This window comes from Nanorana parkeri, unplaced genomic scaffold, assembly GCF_000935625.1.
Source record: "Nanorana parkeri isolate BGI_ZX_2015 unplaced genomic scaffold, ASM93562v1 scaffold1400, whole genome shotgun sequence".
Classification (NCBI taxonomy): domain Eukaryota; kingdom Metazoa; phylum Chordata; class Amphibia; order Anura; family Dicroglossidae; genus Nanorana; species Nanorana parkeri.
The window spans coordinates 171,870-192,098 of NW_017307668.1; the positions used below are offsets into that span (position 1 = coordinate 171,870).

Consider the following 20,229-nt stretch of genomic DNA (forward strand, 5'->3'; position numbering starts at 1 on the left):
ATACATTGTTTGTGTTATATATATATATATTCACTTCAGTTATCCTATTCCTATTCCTGAATAACCAAACATGTACATGCGATGAATATAAATTTGTGTTTGACATGTTCAGATGATTGTTCAGATGATTGTAGAGAATATTCATTAAATGGATTAAGTGCAGCATCGCAACTACTTTAGTAACTCAGCATGTATACATCAGCATCATGGAGTCAGTTTTTCCTTTCAAAGATCACAAATACATCAGATCTCAGCTAGCACCTTAATATGTTTTGCAACAAAAGGTGACTAAGGGGTCTATTCACGAAGCTGCCGAGGGATCTGGCCGTAGCTTCGGCCGATCCTTCGGCTAGCTTCGGCCCCAGGACCCCTTCGGTTCAGGTGCTGTACGGGCTATTCACAATAGCCCGTACAGCTCCCGATCATGGCCGAGCGGCTCGGTCACTGCTAGCTCCGCACAATCGTTTTCCATTAACTTTTTTCACTCTTTTTCTGTTCTGCTCGGTACCTCTGACCCGAAGCCACACGAAGCAAGAATTTCCATAAAACCTTCAATTTTCGCTAACTACAGCTCAGATCCTTCTTTTTGAGTGCCCTTTCTGAGCACTGGCAAGGCTGAAGTACTTGCAGAGTAGCAGCATGTAGATGATGCCTGGTTTCCCTGATAACAGCGGTGCACTTTTAATTTTAAGAAAGTATAGATGCCCACAGTAACCAGCTTTCATTTTGTCACTTTTACAGTTCGTGGCTGGAAAATGAAACACAAATTTTAATTTGTTGTTGTGTTTGACAAGAATTTTTCTGGTTAGCACATTTTTCATATAAAAACCCCTTTTGTAAATATCCATTTATGCGCAAGTTGGATAAATTCTCAATTTCATCCCTTAAGTCATTCTTGCTGCTCAGCTATTCCTTCTAATCAGTACTGGACAAGAACCCGAGAAGCTGGAGCAACACAGGGCAGCTCTGTAAATAAACTTAAAAACCATGAAATTTTAGTTAACAATTAGCATAAAAGGTGAAAACAATCACTCATGGTACTTGTAAAACGATCAGTTTTTAGTAAAAAGAGGCATTAACCGGCTTCAGTTCCAAACCACCATGACAGATTACCAGCCCTCGTTAAGAGGTCTCTGTCATAGTATTTCAACATTTGCTATTCATCGTTTAGCATTTGTTGCAGAAGACTCTGACAAGTGGTGTTTTTCAGTGAACTGAACCGACCACTATGTTCCTTCAATTAAAGATGTTGAAAGTTGTGAGAGAGGGGAAAAAAAGGAGTCACGCTCCATCTTTTCTCACTACACTCAAAGAAAGGTTTATACAGACTGAATGGCATATATTAGGAAAATTAATGATGTGACAGAATGGAGCTTGGCGCCCTAAGTAGCTCACACTTCCCAAGAAAATTGTTCAGTGATTAATAGGCGTTGCTAAGTATGCTGGCATATTGGAGGAAAAGACCAAATGTAAGATAGAAGAGTGAGAGCCAAAGAACTTGGATGCAAGAAGCAGTCCTTTGTGATTGAAAGAAGAAACTAACACAAACTATACACAAACTAGATCCGTCTTCATTTTATCACTTTGAACATTCCAGACCACTCTGTCTTTCTCATTATGTTATCCTCATTTTGTACAATTGCTGCATTTCTGTTTATTTATTGCAGCCACGTTATTGTTAATTGCCCATGTGCATCTAAATACGGTTATCTTCTTTCTGGCCTTGAAGTAAATTGTTGCCTAAAATATGCATGGGCTTATTTTTGAAAAGTGTCAGTAAATGTATTTAATCATTTACATAAACTTGAAGTGCTCTCCCAGGCCTGCATGGTGCTTTTGTAAATAGTGATCCTGGGAAAAGGGCATAGTTTAAACTTCCGATATTCCTGATGAAACAGAAAACAACCAGTGTCAGTGGCTAACCTTGATTCATCTTAGTGTTTGAAAAGTTGTAAATCAGGCATTTGCATTTCAGTCAACAGATTAGGCCACTGTCCTTTTATTGAATCACCCACATAGCAATGGCACTTTGCATTTAATGGCAGTACTTGTAAGTATTTGTTTATTAAATGTTGACCTTAATCTATCAAATCTCAGGCAGCCCTCTGGACAGAATCTGTTTAAGGTGCGCACTGCTAACACTCTGCGACCACCAACATCGTATACACTGAAGTTAGTGGCTTAGGATGTGTGGTAAGAAAAGCATGCCACGATTACAGTCAGAGCTAATGATAGATTGCATGTGAGTTTGCACATAGTGAATGTCTTTGCTTGGTGTATTTGATAAGTTATACTGTATTTAGCAAATACTTTTTTTATGAAATCCCAATTCCAAAATATGTGTTCCTTTTAGAACACGCCTACTTAGAAGAACTCTATAAAGAACAATATTGATATGCAAAGTATAGCCTACTTTGCATACTCACAGGAACCAATCAAAGGTTGTCTCCAAACTGAATAGGTTAGTGCATTTTGCAACTCATCACTGAAATTCTCATTACCCTATTTAATAAGCCTGCCTGCATATACAATTAAATATAACTTCTAATATATATACTAGATTAAAACTCGTCTAAACAACTGGTCTAAGCTAGACAGTATACTGCATTCTCCAGAACTAGCCAAATAGCCCTTTTAGCTCTTTGTATATTCTGGTATGGTTTTTTGTAAGCAAGAGAGTTTCAGTTAGGAACATCTGAATGAAAAGTGTAATTTATATTGCAGATAGTACTTTACAGTTCAGAAGCTAATATATAGATCTTGTCAAATGTGAAACAATTACGGTTGCCAGACTTTTGTTCCTGCAAAATCGAATGTGGGAGGGGAAGGTGATTTAAAGCGTGCTGCTTGACTTTAAGAAGTGGGTGTGAAAAAATAATATAGTAAGATTAACCCCAGCCCTCTTTTTTAGATGACTGCAACCATGTTCCTTGGAGCTGTCCAGCCTGATAGAACCGCTAACTCTTTTTGCACATGCAGGAAGCTGCCACAGCTCTCCTTCCTGGTGTTGCAAAGCCTTAGTGCAAAGCTCGGTGGACAGATGCCCATTTCTATGTAACTAACTAAATAAAAACAGAAACACTCAAAACAATCCACAGAGACGAATCCACAGATATAAATTAGGAGGATACAAGAAAATGGCAGTGTTAATTATTTTGGAGAGCCACAAAACCAGACAATGGGACTCCTGCTAATGTAAATGGACAGTTCAAAAGTCGACTGAACCAATGGCTGTTGCCCATTCAATCCTACACTTTTATAATAATACAGAATGCATTATGCCAAAAGCAGTAAGTCACTGGAAGCAATATGAATTTATCTTTTACCAGCTCGACTCCAGTAAACTCATTGCATGCTATGTATTACTGCACCTTGAATATCATGGCTGTTCTTTGGACGGCTGTATTAAACAAACCCCACTGATCTCTAGTACCAGAACAAAAGAACAGTAATATAAAGTAAAACCTACAGGTTTATTGAGATATGTTATAATGTGTCCATCTACATAAGAATTCAGAAGATGAAGACCATTTATTTTGGTAAAAACAAGGGTCTCATGCAGGTATCCTCATTTCAGTTAGTGTTGGAAAACTTTACCATACAAATACAGACACATTTTCATTGCTACGTGTGTACTTGTACGTGCAAGTGTGTTAGTTTATGGATTTTTTTTTTGTTCATTCATTACATAGACATATCTCTACTTTTTTTCACAGTGAAGTACTCTGTTATCCCTGAGGCAGTGTTAAGCCATTAAAGAACATTTGAATCATAAATCTTAATTATCAAATACATTTGTTTTTGAATTCCAGCATATGAAACAAACAGCATAGACTTAATGGCACAATTTTTAGTGAACCCAAGAAAGAGGAGTATTGTTGACATGATAACTTATACATTTCCTAAAGGCAATTAAGACATGGCAGGGAGCACACACCCATACTAAAATACTTTTATTTTAGCACTCGGAGCTACCAGAGTGTATGACAGTCCAACAGCTCAAAAAACACAGTTGAAACATATATGAAAAATATTGAATGAATTCACTCCTCCAAAGATACAGTTAATAGGTGCAGGGAGTAAGTGTTGTCCCATTAGGACAGTAAGTGTATTACTGGTTGGATCACCAGATGAAACTAAAGAAGAAAAGTCTAAAAAAGAAAAACTACTGCAGTCACAGGACTGGTAAGCTGCAATATATCACATGTTTGTTCTTGGGGGTTTTTACAGCTGTAAATTTCCCACTTTTGTAATAAATTTTTTGTATCTACTTGTCTATAGCCCAGGCGAACCCACATACAAGACAGTTAAGCGCTTGCTTTAACACACAAGTGATAACCATACTCACTAATTTATTACAATAACATTGCATATTGCAAAGTTAAGTGCTTATAAATTTTAATAAATCCGTATTTGATAATGCAGTTTAAAGTGAAATGACTATGTGCAAAGGGCAATAACAACCAAATCAGGTTTCGGTTGTCTGTAATAAAATCATCAATATATGACATCTGAGTGGGTTGCCATATGCCATTTGCCCATTAAAGAAAATCTATATTGAGAGTGTGACGGACCACAGAGAGAACTACAGACTGTATCTCAGAAGCTATTGAACCCTTTGGTTCAACAAACAGCCAGGTATCCCATATAAAGGAGAGTTCAGCAGTAGCAGCCTATGGATTTTCTCTCTAAGTACAGGTTTTCTTTAACTATTACTCAGTATCTATTGGTTCCAGAGTCAGTTTATCTTATCTACAGTTTCTTCAATCCGATTTAAATCTTACTGGTCGAAGTGTGAACCCAAGTGGTGATATATCAAGCAGACACAGAGAAAGTAGCAAAGCAAAAGTTACATTTAGCAGACCCATCCAAACACTCCACAAGTAAAGAACTGTCTGAAATCTGACTTGTGCAGATTACATGAAACTTTATAAAGGCATTTTTATGCTTATATATGATTAAATATTGTACCTGATCACGGTAATAGTTCCTACAAGCTGTAGACTGGGGATATTTAGGGGGTATAAGGAAAGACAATCAAAAACATTTTTAGAAGCCAACATGCTTGGTGGAAATTTGTTTCCACATGCTATACAGGACAATGCTCTGCAGAGTTTTTTAATAAAAACTGATCTTATCAACAATATTTAAAATGTGATTGGGAGGCAAACCAGATTTCAGTATGATTTTTGCTTAATATCTGGGGAAAAAAACTTGGACCCTGAAATAATATTAAATCATCTTGATATACAGTATGTACTATTATTATTATACAGGATTTATATAGCGCCAACAGTTTGCGCAGTGCTTTACAATATAGGTAGGACATTAAAATCACAATACAATTCAAGACAAGATGGTAAGGAGGGGCTGAATTGTATGAGAATACGATGTTTGAGTGGTTAGTTTGAGGTAGGATAGGCTTCCTTGAAGAGATGAGTCTTTAGGGATAGACTAAAGGCAGTCAGAGTAGGAGATAGACGGACAGGTTGGGGTAAATAGTTCCATAGGATGGTAGAGACTCTAGTGAAGTCCTGGAGGCGAGCATTGGAGGAGTTGACAAGGGAGCTGGAAAGCAGAAGATCTTTTGAAGAGGGGAGGGGATGGTTAGGGTGATATTTTGAGATAAGGTTTGAGATACAGCCGGGGGCAGAGTTGTGGATTGCTTTGTAGGTGGTTGTTAATATTTTGAATTGTATTCTTTGGGCTATTGGAAGCCAGTGCAGAGATACATAGTACATATAAATATGTAGCCTACCACATTGCAATTTGCCATAATGTACCACAATACAACACTGAACATAGCACTGTTCAGCACTGTATCATAGCAGTAAATATCTCTCCCTGCAAACATTATATGATCTGTTCCTATCTACTCCAAGTCTCCAGCGCACACTGACCATTTATTGTATATGACTGACTGTAAATATACTATTCAGTAGGACTGTATAAAAGTTTAACAGTAACTATCTCTACCCTAAAACACTGTGAAGGAAATGTATCAAAACTGGAGCCGACAAAATCCGGAGCAGCCGTGCTTGGCAACCAATCAGCCTCTATCTTTCATTTTCAAATCTTAACTAAACAAACTGAATAGAGAAGCTGTTGATTGCCATGCACAGCTGCTCCACATTTTGTCTCCTCCAGTTTTGATATATTTCCCCCTGTGTGATCTCTCCTTATTCACTTCAAGTCTCCACCACACACTGACTGTATACTGTATATGACTGTAAATATAGTACTCATTAATGTCTTCCTTATATTGTAAAGTGCTGCACAAACTGTTGGCGCTATTTAAATCCTGTATAATAATTATAATATTAATAATAACAGTAGACCTGAAAACACTGTGTGATCTCTCCTTATTCACTCAAAGTCTCCACCACACACTGACTGCATACAGTATATGACCAACTTTAAATATAGCACTGTATAGTAGTAAAGCAGCAAGTATCTCCCCCAGCAAACACTCTGATTTCTCCATTTCTACTCTGCGTCTCTCCAACACACACTGACAAAAGGCAGATTAGAACCCTGACTTTATAGAGAAAGGAACACAATAATTTTCCAATGGGGACACCTTTTCTGGTGACACCTGTGTAAAAGGGGTTTTCTGTCACTTTGGAAAGATTTTTTTTCAAAGGGAAATTTATCCAATGGTATTTATCTAAAAATCTAAAAAAAAAAACCCGACAGGGTTTTAACAATTCCCTATGCTCCGAAATATAAAAAAACATACTTTGGCTTTATATACACTTAATGACAATAAAGTAACCAAACATTGTTTAATTCCACTATTGCTTAACTGACTTTCTCTACAGAAGTAGGAAACATAGTCCCTAGCATTGCAGGTTCTTCCTGGAATGGGGAGCATCATCACAAACTCACATAGCTGGCCTTGTTTCTTCTCTCTTTCTCTATTCTAAAGGAGATCGTTTCTATTAATCTGTCACCACCAAATTAATTTTACCCCTCAGCAAGAGGATACCCTTCTCCTGATTTGAAGGAACCACCAATCAGAGAATACAATCTTTTACCAGTGGAGGAAATGAAGTCAAACCCATTGAAAACCTCCTTACAACCCTATAGAAATCTATGCAGCTGACCAGCAGAGAGAGGTACTATTCTCATTCTACTGAGAGAGAAACAATGTAAAGAGAAAGGAGAGCTGTAAATGCCCTGGTTACCGGAATGGAGGCTCTGACCTAGGGTCTGCTTTAACTCTAGGTATAAAGGAGGGTGTGCGGATCTTTTCTAAAATGTCATTTATAATTTTAGTTCCGCTTTAAAAGAAATGTAGGTGGCACCCTGGTATTTACTAATTCTGTTTCTAAGTAAACCCAAAATAAAGATCTATTTTAAAATGTCTGAGCATTTCAAGCATCTCCGGTTTCTCAGACAAAACCCAAATGTGTATTTTTATTTACCAGCCACACATAATATAATGAACAGTTTACTGTATGTATAAAGCAAACCTTAGCTTGACTGACATTTCCATGGACAAATCCAAACCACACATGCATCCCTTAGTAATTAAAATAGTTGCTAAACAGAATATAGAAACTTTTTTTTTTGTTTGGCTAGCATGCATTTAGAGGTTTTTCTTTATACTTTGCAACTATGAGTTAAAGAGAACCAGCTACAAATGGGCATGGATTTGAATGTTTCTAAACTATCAGAAATGGGCAGGCTTATCTATGAAACATCTATATTTACCCTCTTACTTAGCTTACTTACTCTGATAGAGAATGACTCCCAGGAAGTTAAAGCTGAGAGGTCAACTGGAAGTTGACAATGGGTGCCAACGACCTGACCTGGTCATGATAACATATACAGACTCCAAGTTGTGCATCACAGTGTCACATTAACAGTGATCTGTAGATATGAAGAATTTAAACAACATAGATCCTTTTAGACATCAGGAGTAAGGACTGTTCACTTACCAGAGTGAATGTTCTCTTTGCAAATTGTTCATGTTCACCAATATTGGTAAATAAAAAGATATGTTCACAATGAAAACCTAATCAAAGGTAATTAAAAAAAGCAGGACTTTTGCATGCAATTGATTTGATGATTGAAGTGAATACAGCGTCACCTCGTTGACTAAGCAAACATATACTTTAAAAACTGAATGCGCTCTATTCCTTCAGTACAGCTTTTCTCAACCAGGGTGCTGTGGCAAACTGGTGTACCTTCTGGCTTCCTCCGGGGTGCCTACAAATGTTGTGGTAGTGGGACTGTGATGTGAAGGGGGCAGTTAAGACTCATGTGAAGGGGTCTCCTGATGTAAAGGGGGAACTCTGATATGAAAGAGGGGCTTCTGATGTGAAAGGGGGGGCTCTTGATGAGAAGGGGGGCTACCAATGCAAAGGGGGCATTGCAATGTGAAGGGGGAAAACTTTTTTGTATGTTTTTCCTTGGGGTCCCCCTTAAATTTGAAACTGGTGTGCCTTAAGAAAATATGACATTTGAGACTGGGGTACCTTGAGATTTTGCATACTTTTAAAGAGCTCCATGACTGAAAAAAAGGTTGAGAAACACTGCTTTAGTAAATCAAATCTAGTCGCTCAGGCTTTTTATATCACCATATGGTATTCTTTATAAAAGGTTATTTTACTGTACCATTGTATATGTTTTTTTCATACATACAGTCATGTGAAAAAGTAAGTACACCCCATGAAAATGAACAGTTTCCATGGAATGAACTTACTTTTTCACATGACTGTGAATATAGTATTGCATTCGCCTGTATTTACTATTTACATTTTCTTTTTCAGTGTGTGTTCTGTTTTGCTATGATGAAGGAGAAAGTTATTACGGTTTTGTTTGGTAAGTTTTACATTTGTATGTATGGTGTACAGTTAGTAAATGGTTTCCATTGAGTTTTTACATTCTGTAAAAGTGACTTCCTGGTTTTAACTTTCTGGGTACCCCTGTTCTGGTGGACCTCACACACATTCTCCTGTGAATGCTGCTAATTGTTTGGACTGAATTCCTTTATGACTGACCCAATTCTACACCACTTTGGAATATATTTATAAAGCATTGAATGTGACATTTGCCAAACAATCACTGTTGGTGTATCTTTCTGGGGCATGTGTTTGAAATTAGAGTTTACATGGAGAGAAAGAAAAGGAATTATAAAATGTAACTTAAGAGAAACAGGTGGTGCATTGCTTGGCTAGCCTGAAATGTATTTCTGTTATCTAACAAATAGTTGTAGAGTATTTCAGAACAATGTATGATATGCTATCATTGGCGATAAGGGGAGTAATTGAGGTGACATTGATTTGGCAGTGATATTACTAATTTCACTGTTAGCAAAATTTTGCAGAACCAGAAACTTGTAATTTTACTCAATACACATAATTTGTCTAAAATAAGTTAACTTTTTTTTTCACTGTTTTTTTTTTTCTTTTTGTGAAAAAAACATAAAATAATAAGGCCAATAAGGGGCTAATAAGTGGATATTTCTTGGCCCAATAATAGTTCCAGGATAGTTAAAAGTAGGGTCGGGCTCGGTGTTCAAGCCGATCGTGATTTCGTCTCGCACATCACCAAACACACAAACTATCAGGGCGTTCAGCAGGCTGTCCGCCTGCCGAGCTCCCCATAAGGCATTGGGCCTTCTGAAGCCCTGATTGGCTAAAGCCTTGCACCTGCCCACAGGTCAGGTGCAAGACTTTGCCCAATCAGGGGACAGAGAACTGTAAGAGTTATGATTGGGCAAAGTCATGATGACTCTGCCCAATCATGGCTCACCTGTTACAACTGTAAACAGCTGGGTGGAGCTAGCTGTCACTGCTAGCTCCACCCAATTGTTTATAAGTTGCTGGCATCTCTCAAAATGCCATTCATCGCAACAAACGTAACGTCGGTGGTCTGTGTTTTTTAAAAATGATTTCTATTTATTTTTTATTTGTTTTTTTTATTTCGTTGCGTCGTCATGGACAACGCTGGTTGTCGTTATTGACCCTGGATTACATTGATGGATCATTTTTTTTTTTATTTGCAATAGAGAACTCGTCAAAAATCCTTTTTTTTTTTAAAATAAAGGATTTTTGATTAAAGTCTGGTGTTGTTATTTAATCTTTTATTTAACCCTTTCGTGAATGGGTAGGGGTACAAGTACCCCTTACTTATTGACAAGGGGGGGCGGCACCTGATGTGAATAAGCCCCCTGCCCGCACCCCCACAACCAACACGCTAGGGCTTGTCGGGAAGAGGCCGTTGTCCCCCCATCGGCACGGGGACAAGGTGCTTTTCCAGGGGCGGCCCTGGAATAGCACCCTCCCAGTGCCAAGGGCATGTGGCCTGGTATCGCAGTGAGGGGGGCTGCTCGCTCCCCCCCCCCCCCTTTCCTGCCCTGCTAGGCCTTTGCTCGGATCAAGGGTCTGGTTGGGAATTTTAGGGGGCACCCCATCCCCCCCCCACTTTTGGTGGTGGGGTTCCTCCTTGAAATGCCTACTAGACCCTAAGGGCCTGATATGACTTTAAGTGGGAACCCCACACACTTTTATATTTGTTTTTGTTTTTTACATGGGGTCCCTGGAAGACAGGTGCAATTTAAAATCCATTTTACCAAAATTTGCCTAGTATACCCATTCAATGTGGTTAACAACATGAACGTCCACAACAATGTTCAAATTTTGCAACTATGGGCTTTGCCTTCAGGAACAGCAGGGAATAACTACTCCCTATTGAGTTCCTTTATACACTTTACCTTTATTTAACCTGTAAATATACAGATATTCACACAGTAACTGATGCCAGTGTTCAACACTTAGATGAAGAGTCTACAACCAGAGCACTTGGAAAACGGCAACTGCTGTGCTTCTAGTATTGGAATTGTGTCTGCTGAAACAGACAACCTTGATTGGCTGTGGGACAGGGAGAGCAGGGACAAAGCAGATTGTAGGACCTACAACGGGGCATAGGGGAGTCCACTAAAGGATTTAAGAACTGAAAATGCCACAAACTCTTTGGCAAAAGCAGACAAAATTTTGTGAACATTGGCATTCCAGCGAATCAGTGTAATGTGGGTAGAATCCTCCAGATTAAGTTGCTTTGAGCAAAACACATATCCTGTCTAGTCATTATAAGGCATGCAACAAGTATATTAATATTGACCAAAGTGACCTGTACAATTATCCTGTGACTACCTGTGACCACCTCAAATGTAAAAATGTTTTCTGGCTCATTAAAACTGCTTCTTAGCTCCCAGACTGGACTATGCATACCTCTGAATAACTGTATCCAGCATGAAGTTGCCGATTATATTTCAGTGTAACGCTTGAGAGTTCTTTCTTGCCAGATGCGTCTAAGAAGCAATATCAATACATCACATGGTAACGCATACATTATTAGGTGAAGGAACCTTTAAGAACACATTAGCTATATCTTGCCAAATTGAACACAATAGCTTTCTAAAGCATTTACAGTAGAGTGTCCCATTAGGGAGATTTACCTTTATTTTCTGTCCTGGAGACACATGCGACGTGAGAAGAAATCTCTCAAAAGTGAGGGAAGATCCCCTTTCGGGCAGTGAATATGATTGTAACATGAAACATAGTCAGAAAGACGGAATTACTCTTTAACCTTGTAGGCATGATCGGGAAAGCAGGCTAACTAGGATGGCACAGTCTTTCCTTTGCAAAGTCCCAGGTGCTGATACTTTAGAAATTCCAAGGCATTCCCAGAGTGTATGTCGGTGAAACAAAAGAGCAGCTAGACCAACATTTGGCACAGCATAGAATAGAGGGGGGGTGAGAGATCTATTGTCTGCCACATACAATGCTGTTTTAACACCTCTCTCTGGGCAGGTTAGTAACACCTCCTAGCTCCAATCATGCAAATGCAATCAACACCTGGTTGCGACTAACAGATTATGTGGATTGGAGCAACATTCACCATATTTATTCCCAGATAATTTTTTGTACAAGTCATTCTAAATTGAGAAAGCTGGTTGGATGTCTAGTGATACGTCTTCAAGAAAAATACAGGAAGTCCAGTTGCCTTGACTTATTTTTTACAGATATACCATGACCTGGATGAATGAGAACCTTCACAGAGATATTTCCAGAGTGCTCTGGATCTCTTCTAGACCTTTCTCCCAGTTAGATGTTTTACCTGGTACAGCCCCCAAGGCAGTCTTGTAGAGAACATCTGTATAAGAGGTGTATTGAGCTTTGAATACCCATGTTTTTGTTAACTGCTGTTGTCTTACAAATTGCTTCTCATGCTGATTAGCTCTATTTTTTCAATCCATGTATTTGTTCTCTGTTTCTTACCATACAGTTCTAATCCTGGGGTGTACTGGTGTATCTTCTAAGAAGAATAAAAAGAACAGACAACGTACGTTTTGATGCTGCTCCACCACTTGTGTTGTTACTTTAACAGATACAGTATTATGTGTAACACTGTTGCCTAAATTACAGTGCCACCTATTGGTTTTGGATTTTTGAAACAGCGCTCTTCCATTTTCTATTCTAAATTCATAGCTGTTAGTAACACAAAAGAGTGCCCCTTAACATTACAAAATACTTACAAGGGCAAGATTTTCCTACAACAGTTTACATCTTCATCTTCACCCACAAAGTAATAATAAAGATTTCACTAGTTTTTCTACTGAATTTGTTTTATTTATTTTATATTGCGGGGAATCATTTGAGGCTGGTGATGACACCATCACTTTACTTTGTAATGGTAAATAATGACTGCCTTTGGTCCGAATTTGAAATTTTGGGGGGAAGGGGGATATCTGAACACCAGCCTTCCTTAGGGATGTAATAAGCTTGCATGTAATCGACCTAGAAACAAAGCTGAAATATAATTTTTCAGTGGAGTTGACATGTAAAGTAAGAAATCTGTGATTCTTTAATTGTAAATCTACAAATCTTAGACTCAACTAGTAGTTCTAGTAACAGCTATCAAATGTGTGTACTAATATATTTTTATTTGTTTATTTATTTATTGCACATTTAAACGTGGGCCCAAAGCAGGCTTAGCTCTTTTTATTTCCAGTGTTTACAGGTATGTGTATGTAAATTCTAATAATTAGCTTATCTTATAAAGTGAGACATGACACCATTATTTTGATTAGTACCATGCTATGGAATCTATGTTATAAAAACAGAACAAGGCCATGTTATTTGACATGTGGCAAAAGAGAGAATAAGACGACACTTCAAAAGACAGAAAACACACGTTACTAGAGGTATTATATTGCAAAACACAGACTGATGGCATACTTGAAAAAATAACATGACCCCCTGATATTGGGATTTTGGTTCTGAAGTGCAATAAATGCAATGTACTCATGATAGAGAGCAGAAAGAAAAACGAATTTAGCTATTTTTCGAACAATTCATTCAATTTCATTTTACAATCAATACACATGTATGCATGTACTATAGCTTTTATGGCCATCATTTTCCAGTAACAAGTAGGTGTGTATAAGGTCAAATGTATTCCTTTTTATGGTGAGTCTAAAATAAGTATATACAGGGGTTTTTCACAAAAGGGTGAAGACTTTAGAGAAGGCAGGAGAAGGGAACAATCTAGGACAACATAGCTGATTTGGAAAGTGAGCTGAAATTGGCAATTTTTTCCAAATCAGCTATTTTGTTGTTCGCTTCTCCTGCCTTTTCCAAACTCTTCACCCTTTTGTGAATAACCCTGATAGTTATTTATTTAGCTACTCAGTTGCAATGTAACATTATTCATGCTGGAAAATCAGATTGTACAAAAGTACTACTGTTTCCAATATCTAATGAATAACCCCTTATAGTAATTCACCCAGTTAAAGTATAATTACCCAAAATATTAGTGGGGTCCTCAGAGTTATTGGAGTTTCTTGGCCATGTTCTAATTATATAATAATTTTGAATATCAGATGTGTGAGCAAAGCTTTCAATCAGTTTAGACAAAGCAAAGAATGAAAAGAGTGATTTTATTATCTTATATCACCAAAGATACACAAACATACAAACCTTATTGTGTACTTTCACAGATGTGCCTAGTATTGACTGTGAAATTAAAGCTGGAAAAATAGTCAATCCTGAATTCCTTGCAAGATGTCCTCCTGGATGTCAAGATGGAAAGTATCGTGTTTATGGCACAGACATATACTCCTCATTTTCCAGTATTTGCACAGCAGCCATTCACAGGTTTGTTGTTAAATATTATGTCTTACCTGTTCTGTTTATGTTAGGTGAATGTTTAATTTGGAAAAGTCAGTGTTATTTTACTGAAATCATTGACAATGCCAGTTTTTTATTTCCCATGCCTCTGATGCTTTCTGCAAGGTTTGGATTCACTGGTGCACAGTTTTCCTTCCTTTTTTTTCTATGACAAGCAAAATTCTGTTAGTTCATAAAAACCAGGGGGTATGATGGTGGCTAGTTTGCGCAGGAAAGGAGTGCAAATGGTATGACAATGGGCAGTATATGCAGGAGAGGAGTGCTTGGGGTGTAATGGTGGAAAATATGCGAAGGACAGGAGTGTGAAGGGTATTAGGGTGGTCAGTATGTACATGAGAGGAGTGCAAAGGGTATGATGGTGGGTAGTATGCGCCAAAGAGTAGTGTGAAAGGTATGATGGTGGACACGATGCACAGGAGAGGAATACTGAGAGTATGATGATGGGCAGTATGTGCAAGAGAGGAGTGTGGACAGTATGATGTTGAGCAGTACTGCATTTGCAGGAAAGTAGTGTGGAGAGTATGATTATGAGCAGTATTTGCAGGAGAGGCATGTGGAAGGTATGATAAGGGTAGTATGTGCAGTAGAGGAGTGCAGAGAGTAAGATGAAACCAGTATGTGCCGGAGAGGAGTGTGGAAGGTATGATGAGGCCAGTATTTGCAGGAGAGGAGTATGGAAGGTTTGATGAAGTCAGTATGTGCAGGAGATGGGTGTGGAAGGTATGAGGAGGCCATTATGTGCAGGAGAGGAGTGTGGAAGGTATGATGAAACCAGTATGTGGAGGAGAGTGCAGATGGTATGACCAGGAGAGAATGTGGACATCATTCACAATACATAGTCATAAAGTGTGGGGGGACAGGTTAGTGTAGGATACTTTTCTCTTTAGGGAGACATCAGATGTCTCTAGACCCTGATTTGCAATTAAGGTAGGTTAGGGCACTGTAGCACTGAAGGGAGAATGTATAGTCTCTGTGCTCACCAGAGCTGGCTGTTTGTTCCATAACCAACAACAGAACATTTGAGTATCTTCGTCTGCTCCTGTTTCCTTAGCAGACACCATCCCCCCATCACATACCGTGGACTGACAGTTTTCCCTGCTTCAGTCGCATTGACTGCCACAATCTAATGGGGCACTTGTTCCTTGTCTACCTCTTTTCTCCTTTTGCTCCTCCTGCCTGGCATCCTGACAGAGGCTTGTACTGCACTAACTGGTCAGCACTTGCTTGGGACATCCTTTTTTGCCGGTGTAATGTGTGGGGCAGAGATGTTACATTGCAAGCAATTCCACTTTGTTTTTTTCAGAGCAGTGACAGAAGTTTCAGAAACAAATGCAGCAGAACCACTTGCAACATAACATCTCTGCAACACATGTTACTATCTTAGTACAACCAATTTTAGATTTACCAAAACTTTGTAATATTACGACCTACCTAATCTATCCGATCAATTTGTATCTAATCAGGCAGACGCTTGCACAAAATAGTTTTTTTGAGATGTAAAGGTGACTATACAATCAGATTATAACGTATGTGGTAAACATTTTGTGCAGTGAGCTAGCAGAGTTGCAGGACAAGGGCTGGCAAAGTGGGATGGTGGGTTTGGTGAGGGAGAGTGTTTGGCCAAACTGGAGATAGTTGTGGTGGTGGGGGACAGCAGGGGGAGGCATTTGTGGCATGCCATGTATGTGCAGCAGAGTGGGGTAAGTGCTAGGGTAGTATGGATTGTTGCCAGCAACATTGTGGAATAGAGGATCATAGACACAGGAAGGAGGATGAGAACTTGGTACTGGAGGTAGATTCCCCCAGTGGAAAATCAAAACTCTAACTTAAACATTATGCTCACAAGGGGAGTTAACCTGCTGAGTAAATGGTACTCCAACTTAGCCTTTATATAATCAAGGATGGTTTATTTTTTTTTAAAAACATATTATTTAATGAAAAAACTCTCCCCAATACATATATAATAGCTACCCTACAAGGGTCAGTTCATCAACAAGGCCAGTTTTGGGTGGATGATGCAAGACTACTCAAAACAGAGAAATACCCAACACATTGTCAGCTGTCTGTAATAACAGTTTAATTATAGAATAAAATATATGGTAAATTCAAAACATTAAACCTGGTAAAGATATAGAAATGCATTCCGCCCGTGTAACAACCAACCTGCTAATAGTGCGGTCAGACCCAGCAACCCCCCTCGCCCCCACCAGTTGTATACGGCTATGACTAAGTTCACAGAATATCCTGAAAAACATACACATGCACAGCATGTGCATAAACTACTAGGATTCCAATTGCTGAATTTTGTCCGAAGAGTGCACCCAGGCAACAAATCTGAGCATAATTACAACTACTTAACAGATAAATCCTGAGTTATGTATATGTTCTGTCCCCGCTACATGTTAACCTGTGGTCTGTATGGCTCGACATCCAGCTAAACCCTCCTATTCTCCAATGAGCCAGACTGGATGAAATCTTGAAGCTTTATAAACAGAACAGGGTGGGTGAAACTGGGGAAAGAGAATATACAATCAGCATTGAACATGTTAATACAGTGGTAGCTCACAAATTTAAAGTGAAACAAGTCCATCCCTACCAGTGATGATGCCTAGGGGAATTTTTGCATTTTTCTCCAGACATGTGCTGATGATGGCACTGGATCCTCCTCTCCTCGGTTCCAAGATGGAGTCTGAGTCGCAGAGTGTCCCTCTTTCCTTCTTCTTGGGCTGGAGGTTCCTGGGATCCATCATAGAAAAACAGTCTGCTGTAAATAGAGATATGTTCTCTACAGCACCATCTTGTAGCCAATTTTGAGATGGCAGATAAGTAAGTCAATATACAGTATTTTATGTCTGTGTGACAGAACAGTATATAAACTGCTATATAGTTGTAACACCTATTCAGGACACATAAATGAGACACATAAATGAGTTTGCAGATACTTCCAATATATAACATTGAATGCATGCAGCCAATAAAGCGATTATCATAGAACAGATTTGCATGGATAACAGTGATAATAGTACAACTTTTCTTTATGTATGTCTTCTCTGTGGAAACCGCCTTATACAATTGCCACATGGGTTCTATACAAGTCTATTTTTACTTATTGAGGAGATATCTACATCCAAATTAAGTGCCCGCTTCACTGGCAATTGGGGAACCAGTCCCACAATCCAGCTGTTGATCCAATCTCAACAAGTGTCAATGCTTATGTACAGTATGGCACACAATCTGCTCTGTGCTGAAGGCCTGCTGTGCTTTTCCAGCAATTCCCTCTGCTTAGTGTGAAAGGCCCTACAAAAACTTTTCCTCAAGGTCTTATGACTGTACTCATTGTGCTTAAAATGCTGCACAAAGTTGATTAAATCTTTACCTAAAATAAGAATAATTCCTATGTGGATACATTAAGAGCTGCCACATCATTATACCCTAATGAAAAATACTGCGCACTACCTTCAGGCAGCATTTCTCAGAACCTGTATTTGAGTTCCCCTCTCCACAAACTGCTGTGATTTGATGAGACTTTATTGCTTGGCTCTGTAATGACTGTCAAGTGTAAGACAGCGTCTGCAACTTTGGTGGGGACATTTTATCATGGTAGCCCACAAATAAAGAAAAACAAAAGGTGAGCCCAAACCACAAGCATCCTTTTGAGCATATATGAAGCCTTTAAAAGAAGGACCTAAGTAACATCATGTTATTTTATGGTAATTCGGTGTTGTATGGTCAAAATCCTGTTATTTTTTATGAAGAACATTTGAAAAACTATCCACAAAGAGACCAGTTATATAAATATTTTGTGGACAGTTTTTGGATTTTTGGCATTGAAAAAAATCAATTATCCTAGCAGTCAGAAAACACTTATATTTATGTTTTGATCTGCAAAGTGTAGGCATACAAGGTGAAATTGTGTTATGGTCAGCTAGCAAAACATTAGGGTCAATTGACCATCAAAATAATATGGTATAGATTTTAAGTGATTTTTTTTATTGAAATAAAAACATGCTTTTTATTTCACAGTGGTGCCATTGATAATTCTGGGGGAAAAATTCTTGTTCGGAAAGTAGCTGGACAGTCTGGATATAAGGGAAGCTTCTCAAATGGGGTACGATCGTTATCTTTACCACGCTGGAAAGAGTCATTTGTTGTTGCAGGTAATAGACTTCTATGTACTTTTAAAATGAATATTTATATATGTTTCTAAATTAAATCTAAGGGGAACACTGCTTCTACCAAAAATCCCTATCTAGGATTAAAGTTAAACATTTTTACTATGAGACTTGGAGCCACAAAATGCGTACATGAGTGCTTGTGTGTCAAGCTAGTATATCTGAAGGTGGGAGAACATGCATTTTCTTAGTAAAAATATAATATAAAAAATACATTTTATGACTAATATATGATAATCCATAGATTGTAGAATATTCTATGATCTTTGTAGCATATGGTTTCATAGAAAATAAGTATAGTATGGTAAATCTATATAGCTGGTAGTTATATAACAAAGCCCAAAGTAAGTTAACAGTATTCATGAGAATCAGTTGTGAAGATCAGTTTTTAAGAATGAAAAGGCATAAAGTGATTATGTATGTAAGAGGTCCTTCAAGAAGACTCATGCTGTATGTATATACCTATGGTCTGTACCTCCAGATACAGTAATTAGCAAGTAATAATATAACGAGAGTGTTTAGCCAAGGTTTTTTATCAGCACAGAGTGGTATTTCTTAAGACATATAAAGGACATGTGGTGGGAGATAAGGGACACCAATCCATTTTCATCAGGAAAAAAAAAGGTCCATCAAAAAAGCAGACGTTAAATGATATTTCGTGGCCTCTTAGATCCAGCCTTTAACTTGATGCATGGCTGTTGTAGGAAACTGCATTTAGTGGTAGATGGTAGACGGAAATCAATATAGATTTGAATTCATCTTGTGAAGAAGACATATACGACTTCACATTATATGAAAAATGCAAACTGATATGGAAGCTTTTTCTGTTTGTCACACAAAAAGCTTTAAATATTATTAAAATATTCATATGTTAACCCACCAAGCTATAAAAACTGAGAATAGAACTCGCATACTTAGATAGTAAGTCAGATTAAAAAAGGCCCACATGTCCACAGAGTTGAACCAAAGAGACAAAAATAGATAAATAAAATGAGCATCTTCAGAACCCTAAGGCCTCGTTCACACCAGACACAGTCAGGGTTATTCACAAAAGGGTCATGAGTTGGAGAAGGCAAGAGAACTGAACAATCTAAGACAGTGGTGGCGAACCTTGGCACTCCAGCTGTGCCAAAACTACAAATCCCAACATGCATCTGCCTCTTGGAGTTATGTCTGTGGCTGTCAGAGCCTTGCAATGCCTCATGGGACTTGTAGTTCCAAAACAGCTGGAGTGCCAAGGTTCGCCACCACTGATCTAGGACAACATAGCTGAATTGGAAAGTGAGCTGAGTTGGAGAGTTTTTCCAGTTCAGCTATTTTGTCCTAGATTGTTCACTTCTCCTGCCTTCTCCAAACTCTTCAGCCTTTAGTGAATAACCCTGAGTGCGTTCCGGCCCGATTTTGGCCAGAACGCCCTGCATCGCATTGCGGCTGGCTCACTATGTTGTGGGGCAGAAGGGGGCGTGACGGTACATTGAAGTGAATGGCACCGTAGCCACACCAGAATTGGGCCAGAATTGTCTGGTGTGAACAAGGCTTAAATCCAGAGGAAGGCAAGAAACAGTTATAAAGCATGGACTAATTTGCTCCAATAGGGGAATGCTCCTTGCTAAATCCCTAAGGCAAGAAGGTTTGTTGAATATATTTTAAATCACTGATACAAGATGATATGGTTCCTATCTCGCATAAGTATCACTAACTCATTCTTTGTAAATTTGTAATATATGATAGGAAAGATGTCTTGTTATATCTTGTCCTAAGTATAAAGACTCAAACATAAATTGTTTTAAATATTTGAATACATTTTTACAAGTGGACTGATTCAGAATTGTATAGCTGATAATCTGGTATCTGCT

The 20,229-nt window shown here is 38.5% G+C and overlaps 1 protein-coding gene across 1 annotated transcript in view; it reads left to right on the forward strand.

The window, feature by feature from the left end:
* VIT (vitrin) overlaps positions 1 to 20,229 on the forward strand; it is a 106,172-nt gene that overhangs the window by 49,636 nt on the left and 36,307 nt on the right. The window contains exons 2-5 of the mRNA XM_018569797.1: positions 8,778 to 8,829; positions 12,298 to 12,354; positions 14,012 to 14,168; positions 18,225 to 18,358. Coding sequence (XP_018425299.1) covers positions 8,796 to 8,829; positions 12,298 to 12,354; positions 14,012 to 14,168; positions 18,225 to 18,358 — 382 coding nt within the window. The 5' untranslated portion in view covers positions 8,778 to 8,795. The remainder of the gene's footprint in view (positions 1 to 8,777; positions 8,830 to 12,297; positions 12,355 to 14,011; positions 14,169 to 18,224; positions 18,359 to 20,229) is intronic.